The sequence below is a fragment of the Spermophilus citellus genome (assembly GCF_964194105.1).
Source record: "Spermophilus citellus genome assembly, chromosome: 13".
Taxonomy (NCBI): Eukaryota; Metazoa; Chordata; class Mammalia; order Rodentia; family Sciuridae; genus Spermophilus; species Spermophilus citellus.
Window position 1 is genome coordinate 93,921,101 of NC_138193.1, and position 26,005 is coordinate 93,947,105.

General features: G+C 36.1%; 1 protein-coding gene across 1 annotated transcript in view; it reads right to left on the reverse strand.

Annotated features, from left to right (window-relative positions):
* Positions 1-1,801: 1,801 nt before the first annotated feature.
* WDR43 (WD repeat domain 43) overlaps positions 1,802-26,005 on the reverse strand; it is a 42,317-nt gene continuing 18,113 nt past the window's right edge. Inside the window, exons 7-18 of the mRNA XM_081264764.1 lie at positions 24,868-24,932; positions 22,994-23,165; positions 21,441-21,527; positions 20,165-20,293; positions 18,185-18,316; positions 12,943-13,029; positions 11,079-11,110; positions 9,019-9,082; positions 4,918-5,031; positions 4,091-4,160; positions 2,347-2,396; positions 1,802-2,243 (exon numbers count right to left, since the gene is read on the reverse strand). Coding sequence (XP_081120890.1) covers positions 2,055-2,243; positions 2,347-2,396; positions 4,091-4,160; positions 4,918-5,031; positions 9,019-9,082; positions 11,079-11,110; positions 12,943-13,029; positions 18,185-18,316; positions 20,165-20,293; positions 21,441-21,527; positions 22,994-23,165; positions 24,868-24,932 — 1,191 coding nt within the window. The 3' untranslated portion in view covers positions 1,802-2,054. The remainder of the gene's footprint in view (positions 2,244-2,346; positions 2,397-4,090; positions 4,161-4,917; positions 5,032-9,018; positions 9,083-11,078; positions 11,111-12,942; positions 13,030-18,184; positions 18,317-20,164; positions 20,294-21,440; positions 21,528-22,993; positions 23,166-24,867; positions 24,933-26,005) is intronic.

The window sequence follows — 26,005 nt, forward strand, 5'->3', positions numbered from 1 at the left end:
CTAATCATAAGGAAACAGACAAATCCAGAATGCAGTACACTGTTCAACACAATTTATGCAAGCTCATTAAATTTCAACCAAGTGAGGGGGAATATTGTGGATTATCAGAATTTGACAACTAAATATGATGTACATATGATTGGTGACGTGGTTAGAAGGCTAACATTAAAAAAAAAAAAAAACCCACACACAACACTTCATTTTCTGAATTGACCAGACAGCAAAATTTACCAGAATTGATTAAATTTTGATTAAAAAGCCTAAATCAACTCTGGACTTTTCTAAACCAAAAAAACTCACAAATCAATAAATGAGTAAGATATCATCACATAGTTCTCATTCACTTCTAAACTAGGGTAAAGGAAATGTGACTCCCAGGACCTGTTCTATTAGCACACGTGCCTCTTCCTTATTGTCACTGCAGCCTTACGTTGTAGAGTCACAACCCAGCCACATGGGACAGCTTCAAGAAACTACCAGCTTTACCTAACACTAAAGACAAAATTCTTGATTCTTTCATTTAAAAACTCTAGGTTATACAAAGAATCTTGAAAGCATTTACCTATTAATGCTACTGGAGTAAAATCCCTTTTTAAAAACCTTCATACCATAAACCCAACCACATGGCTAAATTCCTCTACATATACCACAAGACAAGCACTGAGTAAAGATGAGTATTTATTCACTTTACAAAGAGATGGTATTAAATTGCCATTGATAAACACATACCACTATATATCATACCAGCAGCTCAAACTGTGTTCCCAAGAGGTGCTGAGGGTTCCAGCTCTGCAAGCTGAGCACAGAAACCTCTGTTCTGCCACAGATGTTAAAAAGTCCCTCAAGAGATAATTATTTGTTTTACATATTCACAGGTGGGAAAAGATAAATCCATCTGCCCAGCCCTTCCTAAATACTGGCTCATTCTTTAAAAAACAAAACAAAGCAAATTCCTAATAATCTGAAAAAGCTTTTGTAGCTCACCAAAATACTTATTAATACATAAAAAATCTTTGAGTTGAATTTATTGTTTTAAAGATAAAGATACCCTAACACTGCCAAGTTGGCAATGAAAAAGGACAAAAAACATTAAATTTACTGAATTATAAAAATATTTTCTTTGGAAAAAAAAATTCCAACAAGGTTATCATTAATATCTAAAACCAAAGAGAAAAAAATAAACAATAGTTCTTTGATTCATTAGTAATTTAAATAAAAATGAAAACCTTTTTAAAAGCAGCTATGAGTGAATTTTTAAAAAAGTTACGGGTAATGAGCACTTCTAAATCTATATACACTGATTATTTTTGTACAGGCAATCTGCAGCCAAGAAAATTTCTCAATATGGCTATATCTTTAGTTTTTTAATTATCATAATTTTCTGTTTTGTTTTAAAAAAATATTTCACATGACAGCTTAAAAAATAAGTGGTTATTTTGAGGAAGCACTCCAAAACTTCAGTTGGACTTGAGTCAGATAACCACAGTTAATACACAAGCTAGGGATACTGGTAAATAGGGTTTTTGTTTCTGTTTTTTAATCACAATAATTCGTAACTCCAGTTTTTAGTTATTCCTTCATATTTTATTAAAATGTACCAAATTAAAAACTTTTCACTGTGCTGCTTCACATATGGATTTGATGAAGGATACCAACCTGAGAGAAGAGCTGACTCATTCACAAGCGTCCAGTTTCTGAAACCCTGTGGGATATGTCTGTCTTCACTTAAGTCAATTCCTGACATAACCAATCATATTAAGATATTATATTATAAAAATATACCATATATTGGACACTCATGTCAGTACATTGCAGAAAATGTGTCTATTTACTGTGTAAAGTTTATTAACATTTGAATGAAACACTCTTATTTACACAGTTAAAAGTCTGGGGCACTCAGGACAGCAAGGTGGCATGGGAATCGCCGCTGTGAATGTGGAAATGTGCAGCAGTCCTTGGCGTCCTGGCACGGGGACAACCCTCCCTAGGAGGACTCCGCAGCAGTGGGCAAGGTGAGTCAGGGTTCGCAGTCTGACTGGCTTGCTCTTCTGTCTTCACTCCTCTTCACTTTCATTTTCAGGATCTAAATCAGAATCTCCATTTAATTCTTTTTCACTTGCCCCATCTCTGTCCTCACCATTTTCTTCTTTTTCTTCAGCATCTTCATCTTCCTCCTCATTCTCTTCATCAATGTCCTCATCTTTTTCACTTTCTTTCTGTTCCTCATCTTCATCCCAGTCATCCTGGTAGATATGTCAAGGAAAGAAAACAATCATGAAAGGCTCATTCTCATGGAGCAATGAGGCTATAAAGGCAGATTTATGTACCAGGAAACAAATAACTCACATCAGAATCCTTATCTGCTACTTCATCATCAGACTCCTCTTCAGAAGATTCTGTGGGGAGGGGGAAAATCCAGCTTTAATTTTGTGAACAAAGCAGAGAGCATGTCCCTAAAAACTAAGACGCACCAAATTCCTAAACTTACTTTTAATAATACTTATTATTCATCTATCATTCATGCAAGAAATAATGTTAATTTAATAAGCTTATCTGAATAAAACTGCAGTCTATTTATACTATTCCTTCAAGATGCTATTAGAAAAGACTAAGTACACAAACCCCTACAAACCCTCAACTTAAAATACAAGCCATTTCTGGACCACCAAATAACCTGGATTTCTCTGGATGTAGAAAAATTATATCAAAAGTTCTGGCTTATAAACAGAGAAGAATGGAAGTATTAGCATTTTTTAAAACCATAATAAAAATATTAATTATGGAAATATTATTAACTGACATGTTAAATATATGATTGTGAGAAAAAATATTCAAATGTATAAGTAGTAGCAGAGCTATATTATTTTCTAAGCACCTTGGGAAATAAATGGAGAAGAAAATGTCACTGATTTTAGCATCATTAATGTAATAATAAGCACAATGTGATTCTTGGATGTGATGTCATCTGAAAACACATTTACATTGATAAATTCCCACAAAATGTTTGACTTAAAAAATTCAACCGGGCTGGGGATGTGGCTCAAGTGGTAGCGCGCTCGCCTGGCATGTGTGGGGCGCTGGGTTCGATCCTCAGCACCACATAAAAATAGAGATGTTGTGTCCATGGGGGAAAAAAATTCAACCAACTTTGGACCTTGCATCAAAATTTAGAGGTTCCAACTAAAGGAGACAGAAAGGAAGCAAATATAAGATGAGGAACCTATGGAGTCAACTACCTGTCTCTTCATGTCTACATCATCTTAAGGGGGAATTCATATGTATGTGAATAAAACACTTTGCAAATGCACACACACACACACACAAAAGTAGTAAAAGAATTTTAATACCAAAAAGCTAGAGAACTATGGCTTTAAAATGTGTGAAAGCAAGAGTTGTGCACGGTGACGCAGTGGCTAGGAAGGTGAAGGTAGGAGGATCACAAGTTTAAAGTAAGCCTCAGCAACTTAGGGACACTCTGTCTCCAAATAAAATATTAAAAGGGGATTTAGTGGTTGAGTGCCCCCAGGTTTATTCTCCAATACCAAAAAATAAACCTCTGGGCCTAGTATCCTATCCTATAAGGTTTTAATTAACTCAATTTTAGATTTTTAAATCAATTTTGGTCATTAAAGTTTTCTAATGAAGTACTAGTTTCACCTACATTTTCACATGTACTGGCATAAAATTTGCTCAGGATTCTTCCATTCCACACCTTTTCTGTCACTGTATCATACTTGTACCTTCTCTTTTATCATAGGTTTTTGCCACAGACTTTTGACTATTTTAAGAGAGCTTTGTCAAAGCAAGACTTTATTTATTTTTTTTTTAAGAGAGAGAAGGAGAGAGAGATAGATAGAATTTTTAATATTTATTTCTAGTTTTTGGCGGACACAACATCTTTGTTTGTATGTGGTGCTGAGGATCGAACCCGGGCTGCACGCATGCCAGGCGAGCGCGCTACCGCTTGAGCCACATCCCCAGCCCCTCAAAGCAAGACTTTATATGAATGTTCTCACACAGTAAGAAAACTGAGTCACTATGAAACATTTCACTATTTCAGTTCAAGATTCTACCCTCCTGCCATCTTTACCTTCTTCATACACCAACTTTGCCTTCTGTCCAGGGGAAGTCATTCCCTTCGTTTTCTCCGACGCTGTAACCTGAAAAAGTAGAATTTTTAAGCAAAGTACATATCTATCCCAAGTATCCCAACCACTACCACACCCATCTCCCACCATCACCCATTCATTCTCCTCCCATAAGAATGAATGGTCTGAATACAATGTGGAGCAAATGGGGGAGAGGGGGGAGCACCTTCAAATACCTGGAGAAAAGAATTACTTTGTAAAAGTTGGGAAAACCTCTGAGGTGATTAGAGTATATTTCTTTGCCAAAAATTTAACTGCAGAAAAATCCTGTATCTTGTTCATAATATCATTATCAACCTAGCTATATTAACAACTGAAATATCCCAGTGAGAAACAATTTAAATATAAGTTGAAAGGGGGGTATAACTAATCTTCCTAACTGTGAAATAGATAATATTTACAAGGTACAGCCTGGATTCTGTTTTCCAGCTAAATGAAGTAGCCCTCAAATATCAGGTAAACAATGCCCCCCACCGCCTTGGGGAAAGGGGGTGTAACCAGGGATTGAACCCAGGGGTGCTTTATCACTAATCTACATCCTCAGTCCTTTTTAATTTTTGTTTTGAGACATCATCTAAGTTGCTTTGGGCCTAACTAAGTTACTTAGCCTACCCTTGAACTTCTAATTCTCCTGCCTCCACCTTGAAAGTTGCTGGGACTACAGGCATGTGCCACCATGAACAGCTTATTAATTAGGTAAGCAATCTTATTTATACTCCATTCCTATCACAATCAAAAGTGTTGGTTAGAAATACTCTCATTTACCCACCTGTGTGATTAGAAGGATAAGCTTTCCATGAAGATGTGAAAGTTTCTGAAAAGTTTTGACTCTGCTTTCCATTAGCTGATACAGTGTCCCCAGCTGGTGTACCAGATCAGGCAACTAGCAGGGGAAAAATGATTGTTTGGTATTATCACATACAGAGATGAGAAATATACAGATCAGATCAGCTCCACTTTAGCGTTCAGCCACTACATAAGCATCTGCTAACAAGTACTTCCAATGGCAGTGGCTGCTGGGGACACAGCCAAGCAACATCACAAATCTTCACAAAAGGCCCACAATATCCCAGCAGGAAAATTTAAAAACAAACAACAACAAAAAAAAACACAACTCTAAAAAAAAAATAATAATGATGATACATGGTTAGGAGGGAGAAAACTACCAGGTAGGGCAAAACTACAGGATGGAAGTTCTTCGTATTGATAAATTATTTCAGGTAAAATCAGTACAATGTATATAATTTAAAAAACATCTCTATGACACATCTCTGGCTAGAGGGGACTCTCCTCTGACTCTTATTCTCCAATGACGGCACATTATCTATCCTTACCATAAAGAATCAGTGAGTTAGAGGGAGTTTTTCCCAGTTCCCAGAGACCAGTAGGACAGAACAAAAGAAGACAGAATTGACCCAAATAGCATTCCTATTATTGAATCCCATAAATCATCAAAGGAGAAAATCTTTTGTCCATGTAGAGCTATAGAAAAGGGACCCTAACTTTCTCCTATAATCAACCTTTATTTAATCTCCTATTTCTGACACTTGTGCATAAAATGGTACTTCATTCCTGTTTGTAAACAGCAGATAGGCACAAAAATAAGTTACACAAGGTTTACTGTGATTACATTTCAATTTATCATCATCTCCCATTTATGTACCCCCATTCAGACTATGAGATCCAAGATGGGGATCAGAGTGCCTTAAACATCTATGGCTAACAGAGTTGCTGGCTTAGAGAATAAACTTAAATATATCTTTAATCTATGATGCTCACTTCAGTAGTTGATTCCAGAAGAGATTTCACTTCAAGGCCTCTGGGCCTCTTGCTTCTAAGCAAATAACTGAGATTTAGTATCACCCAGTATTCTAGCCAGGGTTCTAAAACATATCATGTTTGCTTTAATCATCACATGCAGATCACCATGCTACAGAGCCACTCCACACACCACTGCCCTCAATTCACCTCCCAGGATTCCTGCAGGCTAGGAGATCTAATCCACTCTATTGCTTGTCTGTACACCTATTCACACAAAGAATGCACAGCTGACCTCGAAGCAGATTATCTAACAATTCTCACTGTTTCAGATCACTAAAGCCAAAAGGAATCTGAGACACAGAAAAGGAAGAGGGACCATGTAGGAGTTGTATAAACTATGTTAAGAAAGGAAGAGCTATAGTTTAAAGAATAATTAAGGAGCTGGACAGAAATAGTGGTGCATGCTTGTAATCCCCAGTGATTTAGGAGGCCAAGGCAGAAGGACTGCAAGTTCGAGGCAACTTAGGGAGACTCTGTCTCAAAAAAAAAAAAAAAAAAAAAGTAAAAAATAAAGGGCTATGAATGTAGCTCAATGGTAGAGTGCCTCTGGATTCAGTCCAAAAAGAGAAAAGAGCAATTAAGGATTTTCAGTGATCCACTAAAACTTTTCAAGAAAATTTATTGAGCCAAATTATAATGTTATATTGTATGCATGTACAAATATGCAACAACAAATCTCATCACTATGAGAAAATGTGGGAAAAAAATACTGTGGGTTGGAGATATGGCTCAGTGGTACAGTGCTTGCCTAGTTGTGCAAGGCACTGGGTTCAATTCTAAGTACTGCAAAAAAAAGGGGGTGGAGGTGTATTTTTAAAGTGCTAGACAATCAAATCAGAGTATATAATTTTAATTCTATTTCTAGTTTAAAAATATAACTGATGGAACAGATAACAAAGAACTAATAAAAAAACTTTTTCTGACATTAAGATTTTATCTTCCTTCTCTTCCATCTGAATAAATAATATAATTCACATACCAATGAAAGGCTGGCAGCCAACTCTAACAAAATGCCAATTTAGAGCTCCTGGCATACCCTGCACTTGCTGCTGTCTGCCTGCCCCTCCTCCTCTTCCCAGAGCCACAGAGCTGGAGCAGCTGACACATCACAGCCTCAAACACTATGGCATCTGGAGTTACAGTGAATGATGAAGTCATCAAAGTTTTTTTTTTAATATTTTATTTTAGTTATAGTCAGACACAATACCTTTATTTTATTTTTATTAATTTTTATATGGTGCTGAGGATGGAACCCAGAGCCTCACATGTGCAATGTGAGTGCTCTACCACTGAGCCACAACCCCAGCCCCTCATCAAAGTTTTTAATGATATGAAAGTAAGGAAATCTTCTACACAAGGAGATAAAAAAAAAAAAAAAAGAAAGAAAACAGTTCTCTTCTGTTTAAGTGATTAAAAAAAAGACAAATAATTACTGTAGAGGAGGCAAAGCAGATCTTGGTGAGTGACAGGTGATACTATAGAGGACTCTTACACATCTTTTGTGAAGTTGCTGCTTGTGAATAATTGCCAGTAGGCTTTGTACATTGCCACACATGAAACAAAACAGTTCAATAAAAAAGTCTTTTATTTATATTCTGGGATCTTGAAACTGTACCCTTAAAAAGATGATTTATACTAGCTCTAAAGATGCCATTAAAAAGAATTTACAGGTATTAAACTCAAGTGGCAAGTAAATGGCTTGGATGATATTAAGAACCATTCGACATTTGGAAAGAAACTGGGAGGCCACACAGTAATTTCACTTAAATAAAAATTGTCGTATATTAACCCCATTAAGTGCCACCTGGCTCTTAAGGGGATTTAATTTCTCCAATTCAATCCATTGAAAAAGCATTAGTATTTTTTTTTTTTTGGTTTTGTTTTATTTTGTTGTTTTTTCCTTTCCACACTGGGCCCTTGCAACACAGTGAATGATGGAGATACCAGTCATTTAAGCAGCCTGTCAGTGATTGCCATTAGACCCTTTAATATGGTTACTTTTACATAGAACCCACTGTCTCATTTTAGCCAAAACAACAGGTTTTATGCCTCCCTTGTGGCAAGCACTAAAATAAATGTGATGGCCAATGTGAATGGCTTAGAATACTGCAAAGGATAAGCAGACTAAATGCCTTGAAAGTATTATACAGTGATCAGATGGTGAACGTTTTTCAGTATTATTTATAGTTGCACTTGATTGTAGTTCCATAAGGCACTGGAGCATCATATACTCCACCTACCTTGGCAAGCCTTCTTTTGAGACATGGCAGCACAAATATAACACTATGCATTAAAACACTTTTTTAAAAAAGAGTAATCACCCAAAAAGAATGCCAATTAAGTTTCATTAACTATGTCATCAATTTATTCTATTACCTCAGTGTTCATTCCTATCACCTGAAGATCTTTTTAAAAGAAATAGCTATTAGTGCCTTTTTTGTTTTCCACTGAGTGTATACTGTTAATCTTAAGAATTTTATATTCACCATGTGAGTCTTAAAACACTAAAGATATTGAATATGGTGGCAATTTCTGTATAAGACCTTTCAATGTAACACCCTCACAAAAACGACCACTGCAATAAAAATTGTGGACTGGTTTAAAACAAAAAACACCAGTTTAGTTATTTTACATCATTTTTATCCTCCCAAGACAAGGCAAGACAGACATGTCAGCATATATGAAGGGTTTAAAACTTGGCAGTGTTTTTTAAGAGGAGGGTAAGGATATACACAATGTAACAATTTTGCTGAGCAAGTACTGTGTAGAGAAAAACATGATTAATATATCAATATATAATATTTCTCCTTCCTGTATTTTTAAAAGCCTTCTTATACACTATATATTACTTTTAAGATTCAGGAGGGAAAAGGGTCACACAGTTTAATTAAGAAAGGATTCATGTAAAGTCACCTGGGAAAAAATAAAATCTCTAAAAGAAACATCTAGTGGGTGAAGAAAAAAGATAAGAGATGGTTCTGTTCAGCATTTATCAAATTTTATAATGCTTAGCAAAACCAAACTATTGATACTCAGAATATATACTTACTGTGGATAGGTATGATGCATGAACCGTTAACACACATTTCAACCACTGAACCATTAAAACAGCACTGGAAAAAAAAAAAAAAAAACTCCAAGTAAATATCCACAAATTCAAAACTAAATACAACCGAGTTAAAATTTTAGAAAAATACAGATAGGCAAGTGAAGATCTAGAAGTTATGCTGTGAAGATGACCATAATAAATCAACAACTAGCTCTCTCCGCTTTCTGATTACCATGTGAGCTGCTTCCCAATGCCATACTCTTCCTCCATGATGTTCTGCTTCACCTTGAGCCCTGAGGAATGGAGCTGGCTTTCTATGGACTAAGACCTCTGAAACTGATTTTCAGAGAAATGGAATCAAGAAGGAGGCTTTAAGGGATTTGCTCATGTGACTGTGGAGGCGTGGGAGTCTGATGTCTGGAAGGTGGGCTGGCAGGCTGGAGGCGGAGGGAAGAGTTGACCTTGCAGCTGGAGTCTGAAGGCAGGCAAAATTCTCTCCTCAGGAAGGTTTTGTGGCTCTTACTATCTTCATCATACAAGGTCATGACTGTACAGCAGAGAAACCAACAACTCCCTGCCCATAAGAATAAAGCAACTCTGGACCTAGAAACTGAAGCAATGGCTCTCTCAAGAATACAAGTTGAGGGACTGGGGTTGTGGCTCAGTGGTAGAGCACTTGCCTAACACGTATGAGGCACTGGGTTCAATCCTCAGCACCACATAAAAATATATAAAAAATAAAACAAAGGTATTGTGTCCATCTACAACTAAAAGTATATTTTAAAAGAATGCAAGTTAAAAATTAATTATACTTAATGATATTGGAAAACAGTCATTTTATCTTCTTTTAAAAGTCCTGTATTCCCCTTGGCAGTTAGAAGTGCAGGCTTTGAGGACTTACTTCACTATATTATTTCTCTGCTAGCAAATCAATAAAACTTCTTTGTTCTCAAAAATAAATAAATAAAAAAACTATGCATTTAATATTCATGTTGTATTTTTCACTGAGTTTGAGATTCCTGAAAAACACTAACTTCCTAGAGTAGGGACTGGAAAAATAAGACAAAAATCAGTCCCTCCAAAACAACTTCAAAATAAAACCTATGCTTTACTTCAAATTAACTGATACTACAACAATAATCTTCATCCAAACTGAGCTTAACTGATTTGGCATTTTATGTTCATGATATCCAAACCCACCATCTGATATTCACCTTCAAAAGCAAACAGCAAAGTCTTCTACACCAATATTAAAAGGCAAATAAATATAGACCTAAATTGTGAGAGCCAGTTCTATTTCAAGAGTTCTTTAGCTTTCCTCTTTTGTGAGCTCAGAAAGGTAACAGAAAATAATCAAAAAAGAAAAGCCATACAATATACACAGCAATGATAGCATTATTACAAATTTAAAAGACTACAAATTTAGTCTTTTAGCTAAATTTTGTGTGTGTGTGTGTGTGTGTGTGTGTGTATGGTAGTACTGGGAATTGATTCCAGGGCCTCACACACACTAGCAAGTGCTCTACCTCTGAGCCACATCCCCAGTCCTAAGACATTTCTTTATGGTCTCTTACACACCTACTAGAGGTTGGGCAAATACTATAAATTGTCAATTTTACATACAGTGATTAAGACTAACTCATTAAATGAGTCTAACTCATTAAAATGACCTAATAAAATCTGATCTAATTAGGAGCTTTCTCAAAAAAAAAAAAAAACTGTAATAAAATCTTAGAAATAAAATCATTTAATCTAAAATGGGGGAAGAGTGACATTTAACCTTTGTAAAAAAAAATTTTTAGTTGTATAAATAAATACCTTCTATCTATCTATCTATCTATCTATTTATTTATGGAGCTGAGGATCGAACCTAGCACCTCACACGTGCTAGGTAAGCACTCTACTGCTGAAATACAACCCCAGCCCCAACATTTTGAAGAATTCTACCGTCAGAATATGGGGTTACCTAATACTATTTAACACTTTCAGATACTGCTGTTTTTAACAATAATCTCTAATTTACTTTAAAAATAGGCAATTTAGTCATCTAAACAGCTTACCTATTAGGATGTCCTTGCAACCTCTTTGTAAGCTAAGGAAGAGAAAAACATTATTAGCCACAGCACTTCAGAGGCTATAATCTTCATTAGTTCCCAGTGTACAACAAGAGCTGAAAATTATTTCATTTAGTAGTCTATCTTCAACAAACTTTGAATTGTTCCCACAAGAGTAATTACCTAAAGAAATCTAGAACTGGATTTATATGAATCAATGTCCAGAATAGACAAATACATGGAGATAGTAAATAAACTCGATGATTGACAATAACTGGGGAAAGGGGAAGTAGAGTTACTACTGAGTACAGAATTTTTGGGGGGATGCCAACTGCACGACCTATGAACGTATTAAAATTCACTAAACTGTTCACCTTAAATAGGTGAATTTTATCTCAATTTTTTAAATACACAAAAAAAATCAGGGTCAGGCAAATTTTGCCTTGGAGTTGATTAATAGTCAAAAAGCATATGAACTTGGGGCTGGGGATGTGGCTCAAGCGGTAGCGCGCTCGCCTGGCATGCGTGCGGCCCGGGTTCGATCCTCAGCACCACATACCAACAAAGATGTTGTGTCCGCCGAGAACTAAAAAATAAATATTAAAAAAAAAAAAAAGCATATAAACTTGTCTAATATATGATACTGCATATTTATTTGTGTTGGTACAAAGGATTGAACCCGGGCACTGAGACACATTCCTAGCCCTCTTTATATTTTATTTAGAGACAGGTTATTGCTGAGTTGCTTAGGTCCTCACTAAGTTGCTGAGGCTAACTTTGAATTCGCAATCCTCCTGTCTCTGCCTCCCAAGCCGCTAGGATCAGAGGTGTGCACCACTGCGCCTGGCCTTATACTGCATTTTTAAATACAGAGGTTTTCACTACCAATAATGGTAAACCTTACTCCCACTATTAATAACAAAACCACTCTCACTCTCACAAAGCACTTCAACATGTTAAGCAAACAGCATAATTACTGATTACAAAGAACAGACTTTATCTTTAGATATACTTTTTAATAATTTGTACCCACTCTTTAAGCCTTCAATACAATTATGTATGCTTTTAAAAGAAACCAAGAGAAAGATTTTCCTTAAGGTAATAATGGTTACCAAATTATTGGAATTCTGTTGAATGCGATGCACCTAAGGTACCCAAATGGCTCCAAACCTGTGATTTGCCTGAGCTGGAGTTATTTAGTCCTTGGTACCACTCAAGGCTTTCTGTTCTCCACCACTCCCTTGCTCCTGGCTTCTTTTGTCCAGCTGCTACCTATCCTTTCTTAACACTGTTAAATAAACTTACTTAAGCAAAGACAGGGCAACCGCTTGTCGGAGACAGTGAAAGTTAGTCTTGTATAGGCCTGAGGCTGAACCAGATCATTGTTATGCTCTTTATAATTCCACACCGACAGGCATAAAGATTAACACCCCAACTGCACTAAAGCAAATCAAAACATATCCAAAAATCATTTCAAGTGAGGTCAGAGCTCCTTATAGGAAATAAAGGGAAAAACCAAATGTGGGTTTCTATTACAATCACCCCATGCAGTGATCTTCTGTACAAACAGCATTGTATGGTTCACCTTAAAGTTGCAACTGCATTCTAGGTAAAGAGATACATACTCCCTGCTAATGGAATAAAGGTAAAAATGTCCATTGTATTTCCTTTTATTGGCTTATAAATTCAATTTCACCCTTTTTTTTTCAACCCTTCCAAAGCACTTTCCTCCAATTCATCCATCACTCCCTCTCTAAATGCCATGCATCCTTAAGTATGAGTAAGGATCACAAATCCACTTCTCTAGACACTGGCATTTCCCTTTAATTCAAAGGATTAGGATCTTAAAATGAAAAAAAGAAGCAGTTACCTCTTGCAACAATGGAATAACAGCATGCAAGGGTATCCTTAACACAGTCTTCTTTATCAGATTTGAATTCCTAGTTTGGAGTACTTTCTGTGGAAAAAAATAAAAGTATCATCAATGTAACTATAATATAAGAAACTAAGGACAATCAGGAAAAATTGTCTACAAAAATGATTTAAAATAAATCTGGGCAATAAACAACCAACTGAATTTGGCAAATCAAGGTTAGAGGCAATGTGTTATTCTCTTGATAAAATACCCAGGAGCAGAATGACTGGATCATATGGTAGGTCTATTTTTAATTTTTAATAAACTGCCAAACTAGTCAGGTGCAGTGGTGCACTCCTGTAATCCCAGCGGCTCTGGCTGAAGAGTATCATGAGTTCAAAGCCAGCCTCAGCAACTATGAAGCTCTGAACAACTTAGTGAGACCAGATCTCTAAATAAAATACAAAATAAGGCTGGGGATGTGGCTCAGTGGTCCTGTGCCCCTGAGTTCAATCCCAGGTACAAAAATAAATAGATAAATAAACAAACTGCCAAACTGTTTTCCAAAGTAGCTGTATAATTTTATATTCCCAACAGCAAAAAGTGTGTGAGCTACTCTACATTCTCCACAATACTACACTATCTTTTAATTTTCAACATCCTATACCAGATATGTACTGTTATTTATGGTAATCATTTACATTTCTGTGATTAATAATACATATACTTTCATGCATACTTATTATTTGTTGGAATTCTTCTGTAAAGTGTTCAAATCTTTACCATTTTTTTTTATTTTTTCTTGAGTGAAGTCTTATTTTTTAGTTCTTTCAATTATCTAGATACACCTTTGTCTGATACAAGTTTCAAATATTTTTGCCAGCTTACAGGTTCTCTTTTCATGACTCTAACATTATCTTTTCAAGAGAAGAGGTTTGTAATTTTCAAGAAGTCCAAGTTATCATTTTTTTTTCAATTTTTTTCCCTTTTTTGGCGGGGAAGGGAATAGTGGTGATGGAGTAAGGGGTTACCAGGGGTTGCATTCAGGGGCACCCGACCACTGACCCACATTTCCAGCCCTATTCTGTATTTTATTTAGAGACAGGGTGTCACTGAGTTGCTTAGCACCTCACTTTTGCTGAGACTGGCTTTAAATTCGTGATGCTCCTGCCCCAGCCTCCCAAACTACTAGGATTATAGGCATGCACCACTGACCCCAGTGACCAATTTTTTCTTTAACCTTTCATGCTTTTCATGATGTATCTTAAAAATCTCCTTATTTTCCTCTAGAAGTTTAGTTTTATGTTTTATATTTAGGCCTATGGTCTACTTTCCATTAATTCTTACATGATATATGAAACAAAGCTGATAGGTTTTTCCCCCCAATGTGTGTAGTTTATTTGTGGAGTGTTTTTGTCCCTTAATCTATATTTTTCACCAATATTAAACTATATTGATCACACAGCTTTATCATAAAACCAGGTAGGGTAATTCTTCCAACCTTAGTTATATAGTTCTGGTGACTTCACATCCTTTGTGTTTCCTATAAATTTCAAGACCAGTTTTGTCAATTTCTAAAAGATGACTGACAGGGACTTCTGAAATTTTAATTGAGAATGGGTTGAATATATAGATTGATTGGGGGAGATTCACCATCATAACAATACTGAATATTCCAACTTATAAAAACATGGGTTAGACCTCCAGTTACTTAAGTCTGAGCCAGGTATATAGTGGCACAAAGCTTGTAATCTAACTTAGAAGGCTACGTCAGGACCAGCCTGGCAATTTAGTGAGACCATATCTCAAAATAAAAAATGAAATGGGGGTATAACCCAGTGGTATAGCACCCCTAGATTCAATACTCAATTAAGCAGGGTTCCATTTTAATTAATTTCTTGCATCCATTGTGATTTTAATGTTTTAATTTTAATCTGTTTTAGATCTGTTCTAGATTTCACTTAAACCTTTAGAAAATATTTATTTTTATTTATTTACTCATTTATTTTTAGTTGTAGATGAACACAATACCTTTATGTTATTCATTTATTTTTATGTGGTGCTGAGGATCGAACCCAGTGCCTCACATATGCAAGGCAAGCACTCTGCCACTGAGCCACAATCCCAGCCCCTAGAAAATATTTAAGTAATTTTAATTTAATAAATAGATTTAAATATTTATTTAATTTAAATAAATTAAATAAATATCCCTGTCCTTGCTCACTTTCCTTATTCCTATTTTTAATGTCCTCCTATGCATCATGTATCTTTGTAAGGCAGCTTCTGGTAAAGTTATTTTATGTGGGAGAAAACATTGTTTTTACTTGCCTCCCACCCCCCGTTTTGGTATGAGGAATTGAATGCAGAGGCACTTTACCACTGAACCATATCCCCAGTCATTTTTAACTTTTTAATTTTTTGAGACAGGGCCTCACTAAATTGCTAAGGCTGGTCATGACCTTGCAATCCTGTCTCAACCTCCCTAGTAGCTGGGATGATAGGCATGCATCACCAAGCTCGCACAATGCATAATGCCCAGGTAATATACTATCACCGTTACTTTGAACATTTTGGAGGGAATGGGGGCCTACTGGGGATTGAACCCAGAGGCACTCTGTTACTGAGCTACACCCACAACCCTTCTTATTTATTTTTTAAAATTTTGAGACATGGTCTCCCTAATTTGCTTAAGATCTAGCTAAATTGCTTAGGGTCTGGCTAAATTGCTAAGATTGGCCATGAATTTACAATCCTGCTATCTCAGCCTCTCCAATTGCTGGGATTACAGGCATGCCCCACCACAGCTGGCTTACTTCTCACTTCTAAAACAGGTTATTTTAAGAGCGCTTCACTGTAACTTTTACAATCTTTTCAAGCACATAATTTATTCAACTAATTTCCAATTGCTTCTACCTAGTAATACAAAAAGCTTTATAATTTGAAAACAGCATTTGTCTTTCAAACAACCCTATGACATCTGACAAAAGTTACATATTAACACCTTTGAGAAGTTCTTGCTAAAAGAGATTTGATACTAAATGTCTTTAAGTTTCTAGATCTAACTACCAGTATTCAGGAAACAAGATGGACAAAGGAACATACTAAAGGATACCACAGAGGCAGAGTAGGCAAAATCCAGAACATGAGGACTGGGGCTGTAGCTCAGTGGTAGAGTTTGCCTAGCTTGTAAGAGCCACTGGGTTCGACAGATAAATAGATAAATAAATTAAAAATAAAGGCATGCTGTCCATCTACAACTATAAAAAATTTTTTTAATATGGGTAGAAAAATGAGTATTTAAAAAAAAAATCTAGAACATGGGACTCCCTATTAGACAAATTGTCTAGAGTCTCCAAAAAGTAAATTACAAAACACAGAACAGACATAACAACAAAGTACAGGATATAATTTGTTGAGATCCTGTTTAAAGAAAGCAAAATTTAAACACTAATTACATTTGATAATTTTAAAGAATTACTGTTTACTTTTTTAGACATGATAATGGACTGTGGTTATTTTTTTAAGCAATGGACTATAGCTGCTTTTAATTTGAATAGGTAAGTATCTATGAATGAAATGGCATTTGATCACTTCTGAGATCTGTTTCACTATAACCTGGGGGGGGGGGGGGGGTAGAGAGGTAAATGAACCATAAGAGATTGGCCAGTGTTGATAATTTCTGAAACTGAATGATGGTGATTCACTTTACTCAAAAAGTTTGAGGGCTGGAGAAATAGCTCATTTGGTAGAGTGCTTGCCTTGCATGCACAAGGCCCTGGGTTCAATCCCCAATACCACCAAAAAAAAAAAAAAAAAAAGTTTGAAATGTTTCTTAGTAAAAAAAGAAAAAAACTTTGTACCTGATTCACCCACTGAGGAATGTTTCAAAGCATAGTTACATAGGCAATGATGACAGGCAAGTTATATTACGTTTCAAAAATACTGTCAATTGTTTTCTACAGCTTCTTTCTTATAAAATCCTCACCTAGGTGTTTTTTGTTGTTGTTGTTTTGCCACAGTAAACTAAAATCCACCTTCTAAAACGTCTTTAAAAGTAATTTGAGGTTTTTAGACTTGCTAATTTTCTCTCTCATTTTGTAAAACCTCCTTTAGACACAAATATATTACCACTTAGAAATAAAATCAAAGACATTATTCATAGATTACAAATTATACAACTATGACTGAAACTATGATGCTGCTGAATCATTGAGAATGCATGTCACAATTAAATATTCTATATAGGGGCTGGGGATGTGGCTCAAGCGGTAGCGCGCTCGCCTGGCATGCGTGCGGCCCGGGTTCGATCCTCAGCACCACATACCAACAAAGATGTTGTGTCCGCCGAGAACTAAAAACTAAATATTAAAAATTCTCTCTCTCTCTCTCTCTCTCTCTCTCCTCTCTCACTCTCTCTTTAAAAAAAATTCATTAAACATTTCAAATGCTTTCTGGTAAAAAGAAACGAAAAATAAAAAAAAAAAAATTCTATATAGAGCACTACCACGTTATGAAATTCAAGAGGATTAAATTGAGTAACTTCATACAAGCAGTCACCAACTTCCACAGCAGTCATAAATGCCTACTTTCATATAATTTTTAGTACTTTTGCCTTCATATATTTTACAACATATCCCCCAACCCTCTTGAATTTCCCCCCAAATCTCCTACCCATTGTCAAGGTTCCACCTCACCGCCCCCTCTCACGGCCAGGGGGAAATAAGTTTCTGGAATCCAGAGTAAAAACTCAGGAACGCATTTTCCTACAGAAAAAAATATAAATTGTGATCTAGAATGCTGAGTATTATAATTCAGCTACGCTATTTTTATAAAGGCTTTTGTAAACTAAAGCCTAAAAACTAACAATTCAGAACAATATTTCTATGAGAAAATGCATTCCAGGTTTAAAGGAATTCAACACAAAACCACTGTAGGTTAGTGACTGTCTGTATAATGTCACCATATTATATACATTTGACTAAACTCACAAAATATTAATTACAAACTGCTATACAACATGATGATTCACTGTCATGTGCTGTATCACTTTCAAGGAAAAACTAAAAAATTTAATTCATTGAAACACTGCTAAGGGGCTGGGGATGTGGCTCAAGCGGTAGCGTGCTCGCCTGGCATGCGTGCGGCCCGGGTTCGATCCTCAGCACCACATACCAACAGAGATGTTGTGTCCACCGAGAACTAAAAAATATTAAAAATTAAAAAAAAAAAAAAAAAGAAACACTGCTAAAATACTTACATTTAGCATTTCGAAATCATTACTTTCTAAACCCTGTGTGAGAAGAACTGGAAAGCTATTCGTCTGCAAAAGGTCATCTTTTTCTTCTTTTTTATCTATATCCATTGCTCCCAGACGTTCTTCAATGCTAACCTACAGAACAGAAACAACCTATTAAGATCAATCAGAGAAGACCTAATATAGGGCTGGGACTGCAGCTTGCCTGGCATGTGTGAGGCACTGCGTTTGATCCTCAGCATCACATAAAAATAAATAAATTAAACAAAGGTATTGTGTACATCTGCTTTAAAAAAAAATTTAAATAATTTAATAAAAAGACCTAATATAGTTGAGAGACAAAAAAACACTCAACTGATTTACTGTCTTTTTTTCTTTTCCTTCTCTCATATTAACATTAATAAGAATTCTTTAATGTTTAACGGATCTATTATTATTTTTCATTTTTAACTTGTAAAATAATAATAAAATCAATTTTGACGGTTTTTTAAATAGATATTTTTTTAGTTGTAGTTGACACAATACCTTTATTTTATTTATTTTTATGTGGTGATGAGGATCAAACCCAGGGCTTTGCACGTGCTAGGCAAGCACTCTACTGCTGAGCCACAACCCCATCCCCTTGAGTTAATATATCCCTGTTAAAAAAGGAAAAAAAAAAAAGAATCATTTCAACCCCAAAAAAACCAAACATGTTCATTTTTATTCAAATGGAATCTCACTACCACAAGGACTACATGGAAGACAAGTGAAACATCTCCAATTCAAGTTTCCATAAGCTAACAAAAAATATGAATGCCAAAGAAGCATGATTTGAAAATGTTAATTCACAGAATACCACTATGGAAGATTCAACAGAGTTAAGGATCTGGCATCTGATTACTAAAGCAAAAGAAACAACCCATTACCCCCAATCTAACTATCTCTTGGCAAAAACTTCAGATCTGTAAAAGGAAGAAAAAAAATTATCAACAGAGCATGCTTATGCACTCAAAACAATTCATAAAATGTCTTCCTATTTTTTAATGATTCCAAATGTTTTATTAGCTAGATGCTTTTATTAGCTATATGCTTTACTACAGACAAGTGTTCTTGATAATATTTCTTAATTTAAACATACATGACTATGATACAAAATACCCAATTGAAAGAACTGATCCCTGACTGAAACCATAATTTGCCAGCTCCTTGGTAGCAAACTGAAGATATAAATCTGTTCTATGACTAACAAAGCAAACAGATGTGCTCTGGAAAGCTTCCTACTTGATCTATCCTAACATATGGAAAACATTAAAAAGGAAGGATATTAAAGAAATTAATCTAGGCCAGGCTAAAGAAAGCTCATACTTTTATTTAAGGCCAGATATCACACTACTACGGAATAATGTTTATGAATAGCTAGGTTACCTCCAACCCTCCAGCTAAAGAATTGATAAAATTCTAGATTACTTAGACAAAAGTGAAGAATGTGAATGAAAGATGAAGAGGAGAACTCTGCAGAGATTAAGTACAATAACTACAGAAGGGTTTTGAGAGTGAAAAAAATAATAACGTTTATAAACATTTTAAGCAATTATAATGACCATTTTTAAAGACCAACTGGCACAAAACCAGCCAGGATTGCTCAGACAGCCAAGAGAAAAGAGGCATCACTGGAACTCAGCAATATGCGAAACCCAATGAAAATCATCACAGCAAGTCCTGGCTTATTCAATTTTATATTATCCTGTTAATTATTAACAAATGGCCAAAAATTAATAAAAAAAAATTCCACTTTCTCTTAACAGTGACCAAGTCAAGTCTTATAAAGGTGACAATCTAGAATTTGGGGACCTAAGCTGCCTGGGAGGAACATAGAACAGCAACAAACTTAGGACATTTCTTATAAAGATTCAGCTTTAGCATTATTCAATATACTTATTACACTCTCCCAAGCACTCTAAAAACTCAAACTCAAGTATCTGGTCAAAGGGGTTGCAGTACCTCATTTCCTCCTAATTTCCTCTTGGTCTCTACTTCCTTGGCTGGTGGAGGAGGCCTGATAGCAGCATGATGCCCAGGAATCCCAGGCACCAGAACTTTTGCTTCAGAATTCATCACTGGTGTTCTCACCTGTTAAACACAGTTTTGGGAATGTATAAAAGGAAATTATGCCTTACTCATTACGGTTCCTTAATGAGAAAACAAAACTCTTCAAAAGGCTTTTCGATTGAAAAACTCAACGTAATCTAATTGTCATGATAGGAATACAATGTAAATTTTAACTGAATGTTGGCAAATTAAGTTTTAACATAATAACCTGAGAATACATGGCTTTAAAACCTCTGAGACTTTGTTAAAAGTGAAAAACAGCGGGCATGGTGGAGCAAGCCTATAATCTCAATGAATCAGGAGGCTGAGAAAGGAGGATCAGAAGATCAAGGCCAGCCTCAGCAAATCAGTGAGGCTCTCAGCAACTAAGTGAGAACCTATCTCAAAATAAAATATAAAAAGGACTGGGGATGTAACTGAATGATAAAGTGCCCTGAGTTAATCCCCAGTCATCCCCCTCAAAATGAAGGAATAAAAAATAAGAAGCAAAACCTACAGATTACCCAAGGACACACTGATTTAAAAATGTTAAAGAGCAAACTTATACATTTTATAACCACCTCCAAAAATCAATCTTTGCCAGAAATGCTCAGACAGCCAAGAGAAAAGTGTCATCTCTGAAACTCAGCCAGAAGCGAAACCATGTGGTTGTCATCATAGCATGTCTGGGTTTTCCCATTCCCCTTAAACTGTTAAATACGTGACATTTACATGCAGACACCAAGTTAACCAAGTTAGTTATATTCAAAGCACAGCACCACAATGATGCTCTTTATGTGTGGGAATAAATTTTAGCCTCATTGTGGTTTTACTGCACCCTAAAACACAATATTCTTCTCAATAAAGATTTCTTTTTAAAGTACTGAGACTGAGAACCATTCATTAACAAAGTTAATATTCACTGCTATGTATTCCCTGTCCTGATGATCATATACCTGGGCAAGAAAGGTTTTTAATTCTAACCAGCCAACCATTCTCTCAGTCAACAAATCAAGAGCACCTAAATGAAGTTTTATAATCTTGGTATCTAAAACTGTAATCACACAAAATTTTTAAGGCAAGATCACAAAGTACAGAATTAAAAAGATAAATGAAGTTTAATAATACAGAACAATTCCCCCCAAATGTCATTTTTACTTAATTTACTTGGAATGTGGAATGTACTTACCTTTGTTATGGCTGTTTCTACTTTTGGGGCCCAGCAGTTTGAAATATCTCTTACTAAACACATATGAGTTTCTTTGGAGTTTAAAGCCTACGAATATTTTTTAAAAGAAGGGAGATGGAGGGAAGAGAAAAGAATGTCAAACAAAGCAATTGGGAATAAGAACAAAATGACAAACAATGATTAATTGTGCATTTTCTAAAAATAAAAAAATTAGTGTGGAAGGCTTCCTCACTAAAATGTTGGCCACAATCACCACTCTTACAGCAACTGGGGAAATGGGTAAACTCCGAAGACACTGCAGAATTTTTTACATTCATAATTTAAAGGAGCAAATGGACTTTTTTCTTCTTCATTCTTTTTGGCAGTACCTGGGATCTAACTCAGGGGTGCGCCACCACTGAATTACATCCCCAGCACTTTTTTTTTTCTAAGTTTTTGAGGCAATGTCATTAGGTTGCCCAATTCTCCTGCCTCAGTCTCCTGAGTGCTGGGATTACAAGCATGTGCCACCCCACCCAGAAGATTTTTATTTTTAAATCTATGCATTAGGTTTTTTTAAAAAGTATCCACTGGGCTGGAGATGTGACTCCATGGTAGATGCATGAAGACCTGGATTTAATTTCCAGCACCAAAGGAAAAAAATAATGGTGAAAAAGGGTATTCTATTTTTTTCTGTGGACGGGGATACTAGGGATTGAACTCAGGGACATTCGACCACTGAGCTACATCCCTAGCCCTTTTTTTCTTTTTTTTTTTTTTAGAGACAGGGTCTCACTGAGTTGCTTAGCACCTCACTTTTGCTGAGGCTGGCTTTGAACTCTTGATCCTCCTGCCTCAGTCTCCCAAGCCGCCAGGATTACAGGTGTGCACCACCATACCCAGCGAAAAAGATACTTTTTAACTCAACAAATGGTGGCCATGCATTATTCCACTCATAGTTTCCCTGAGGGCCTTATTAAGTACTAAAAATGCAAGCTCAAGTAATCACCTATATGAACATGCCAATAATTCACAAGTGTTCGAAGAAACTTCTGTAGTAAAAAATGTTAAGTCATTGCACTGCCCACTGCAATCCCATTTAGAAAATACAATGGGTGTTATCAAAAAGGGCTCTTATGAAGATTTCCATTTTATGTAACTAGGCAAAATTCAACACAAGTCATACCTGTGCTAACCAAAACATTAACAGTAGGAACATGAGGCTCCTGGGCACTAAGAGGAGGCTAATCCCAACTGAGATGTATAAATGTAAAATAAAATGCACACCAGAAGACAAAATGCCAAAAGAGGGAAGTGTAAAACAACATTAAATATTTCAAAACAATGCTTTATATCAAGTAAGTGTGAAAATGTTATTTTAGGTATACTGGGCTGAATAGAACACAAAGTTCTTACAAATTAAAATAAACCACCCAGTGAAAGGTCCTATTTCTCCTTAAGTATTCCAATGAGTAGCCAATGTGTTCTTAAAAAATAATAATAAAAAAAAAATTCCTCTTTCCCAAGGATGGGTTGATGCCATATTGTTTTTCTCCAGAGTAGCATCTACGTACCACTCGCTCAATAGTAGGCTGAAACCAACTGCCATATACAAGCAACAATGACATTTTGTCTGGGCAAAAGCCAGCTGCTAGAATAGGGATGGGTTTTGGTGTTGATTTCTTGCCTTTCCCAGGTGTTGTTATCTGAATTGTACAGTTTGAAGTCAAAGGCTTTTTGCAGTGTCTAGGAATAGGGAAAAAAAAATATTAAGATTAGAGAATTTCAAACAACACCTCTTACTAATTCTCTGAAGCTGGCACCTAGTCATGTAAAGTAACCCTGCTCTAACCTCCACACTACCATCACTACCTGAAGCACAAGTATGCCTTTCAAGATTTCACCTGCCCCCACCAACACCTCCATGCTAAAACTGGCCTTGAAACACACCTGCCCCTCTGCCCCACTCTGTCAGGACCCAGGAAAGCCCCAAAAGGAGGCCTCAGGCAGGCACAATGCCACATGCCTGTAATCCCAACAACTAGGAGGCAAGAGAATTCCAAGTTCAAGACTAGCCTCAGCAACTTAATGAGAGCCTATTTCAAATTTTTTAGACATGGGGATATAACTCAATGGTTAAGTTTCCCTGAGTACAATCCCCAGTACCAAAAGAAAAGGACTCCATAAGCTCCCAAATGACCTCTCACCTGCTCCAACCTGCCCCTCACTTCAGCCCTTACACATATTCTCTCTTCCAGCCAGTCCCATCTCCAACAGTTCCCAACCCCCAGAAGCCTCACCATCACCTCTGCAATATAACTCCCGAAACAAAATTATGTCTTCCATATCCAAGGACATTTTTAACCTTCTCTTCCCCGGCTCATCCTTGCAACCCTCTCAAGTTGTAGCTGTTTTCTCTCCCACACCCTTGTGCCAGAGACCTTAGTAAGATCTGATTTACGTGTGCTCCTCGTTCTCCACTGACACTTCAAGACTACAGTTATCTCCCTCTTTCACCTGAAAACTTTCAAATGTTGTCAGCAACACCCTTCCTGTTGCCACCTCTGGGTTACTCCCCTATATTTCTGGAAGACTTCAGTGGTTTACTTCCTTCTTCCCAACACTGCTCCCTAATGAATTCCTTTCTTGGTAGTTGCCATATTTCATGCTCAGGCTGAAGAGACTTCTAATAATACTCTGGTATCTCAGTTCCTACCTCCAATGATTGTACCCTTCATTGTATTTCAGTCATACATTCCTCACACCTTAGATATATTATCACTTATCCTTAAGTGCACCCCCCTCTATCATTTAAACTTAAAGCTATCTTTCCAACTTACTCCTTCAAGTATAGTAACTTCACAACTATACCTAGAAACCAAGAATTTGCATCTCTGCTTTGGCCTTTACCTCTCTTTAGGCTATTTCCAGCATATCACACAGAATGACTGCCTCAAAATTTAGATCAAATCCCATCAATGCTCCACTTAAAGCCCTTCAACAGCTTACCAGTACCCAAGAAGAAATATCCAAGTCCTCACCGGGCTCACTATGTCTGGGTGCCAGTTCCTTTAGGCGTCAATCATACATTCCATGTACACACCACTATGTAAATAAGTCTCAAGGGCTACACACTATGTTTATGGATACCCCTAGAAGAACTCAATGGAGGAAGATTTGAGTTTCTTGAATGTTTGAAAGTGAGTACATACTACTTTTATAGTTTTATAGTTAAATCCCTATACTTGTATTTTAAAAGTCACTCTCCTAACCACACACAAAAAAAAAATAAAATAAAATGGTCCATAACTCCAAAAACTTGGGTTCTTACTGTATTAATATAAATAAATAAACTAAATGAGCTGTAATATAATGAAAGAATATGAGGTGGAAATACGAAAAATAAACAGGGAAACAAAATTTCTGACCAGGAAAACTTCTTACTTACCCATTTAATATGTGTTCAAAAAGATGGACCTGACCATCTCTGCAAACAACAGCTAACTTGACAGGCTAAAAGAAAAATGTAGCCAATTAACTCAGTGAATAATATGCGTCAGTCCCCAATCCATGAAAACTCAATTTTCTTCCCATCCTTTTAAATAATCAGAAGAAAAGAACAGCGAGGATCAACTTAAAAATGATCACCTCTGGCAAAGGAACAATCTGTGTTACTGTCAGATACACAAGTAAAATATTGGACAGTATCAGAATTGAGGTTTTGTTTTGGAATTTTACTTTAAATTACTATAACTACAATTTTATTAAAGTCAGAATTAGCTGACACTTGTCAGAATTAGCTTCTTGTGCCATCACCTTTTTAAAAAAGTTCTGTTTTATTATTGACAATTTTAAGTATAATGCCAGTATTATTATTAGATAAAAAAAAATTAAATCTAAATGTAGCAAAAGAATTCGGTCACAAAATAAGAAAGGAAAAATACAGTCCATTTTCTAAAGTTATTGAGCATGATTTCTCTTATTATAGAAGTTACTAGAATTTAGATTCAAAGTATCTACCACTAAAAAACCATACACACACGTTTTAAACTTTTTGGCAAGTGATTTTGTTTAATAACATGGGAATAAATACCAAAGTGTTTCTCATTGTATTACTTTCCTATGATCAAAAGTTCTATAATAAACATGAGATAGTGCACCAATCACACCAAATGTTCTCAAACCTATGACTTTATAAAGTATATAATGGTTACAAGTTGGATTCCTAGGATAGTTTTCTAAAAATACTTAAAATAACTGTGTTATCTCCTCGCTATCTGAACTGGATCCTAAAAGACAGAATTCCTTATAGTCAATCACTGATCAACATCCCCACACTTCCATTATAAAGCCAAGCTTGTAATCCCAACACAGAAACATGCACCCATGTCCAGACATCTCAGGGACTGAGGCAAGAAGATTCAGCATTAGAGGCCAGCCTGGGCAAGCCCCCCAGCCCCCTCAAAGGAAAAGGAAAACACACACACACACACACACACACACACACACACACACACAAAGAAAAACCCTGAGTTTGCTAACAGCAGAATCGATATCTAAACCAGTCTCTTAAATTTTTAAACCAA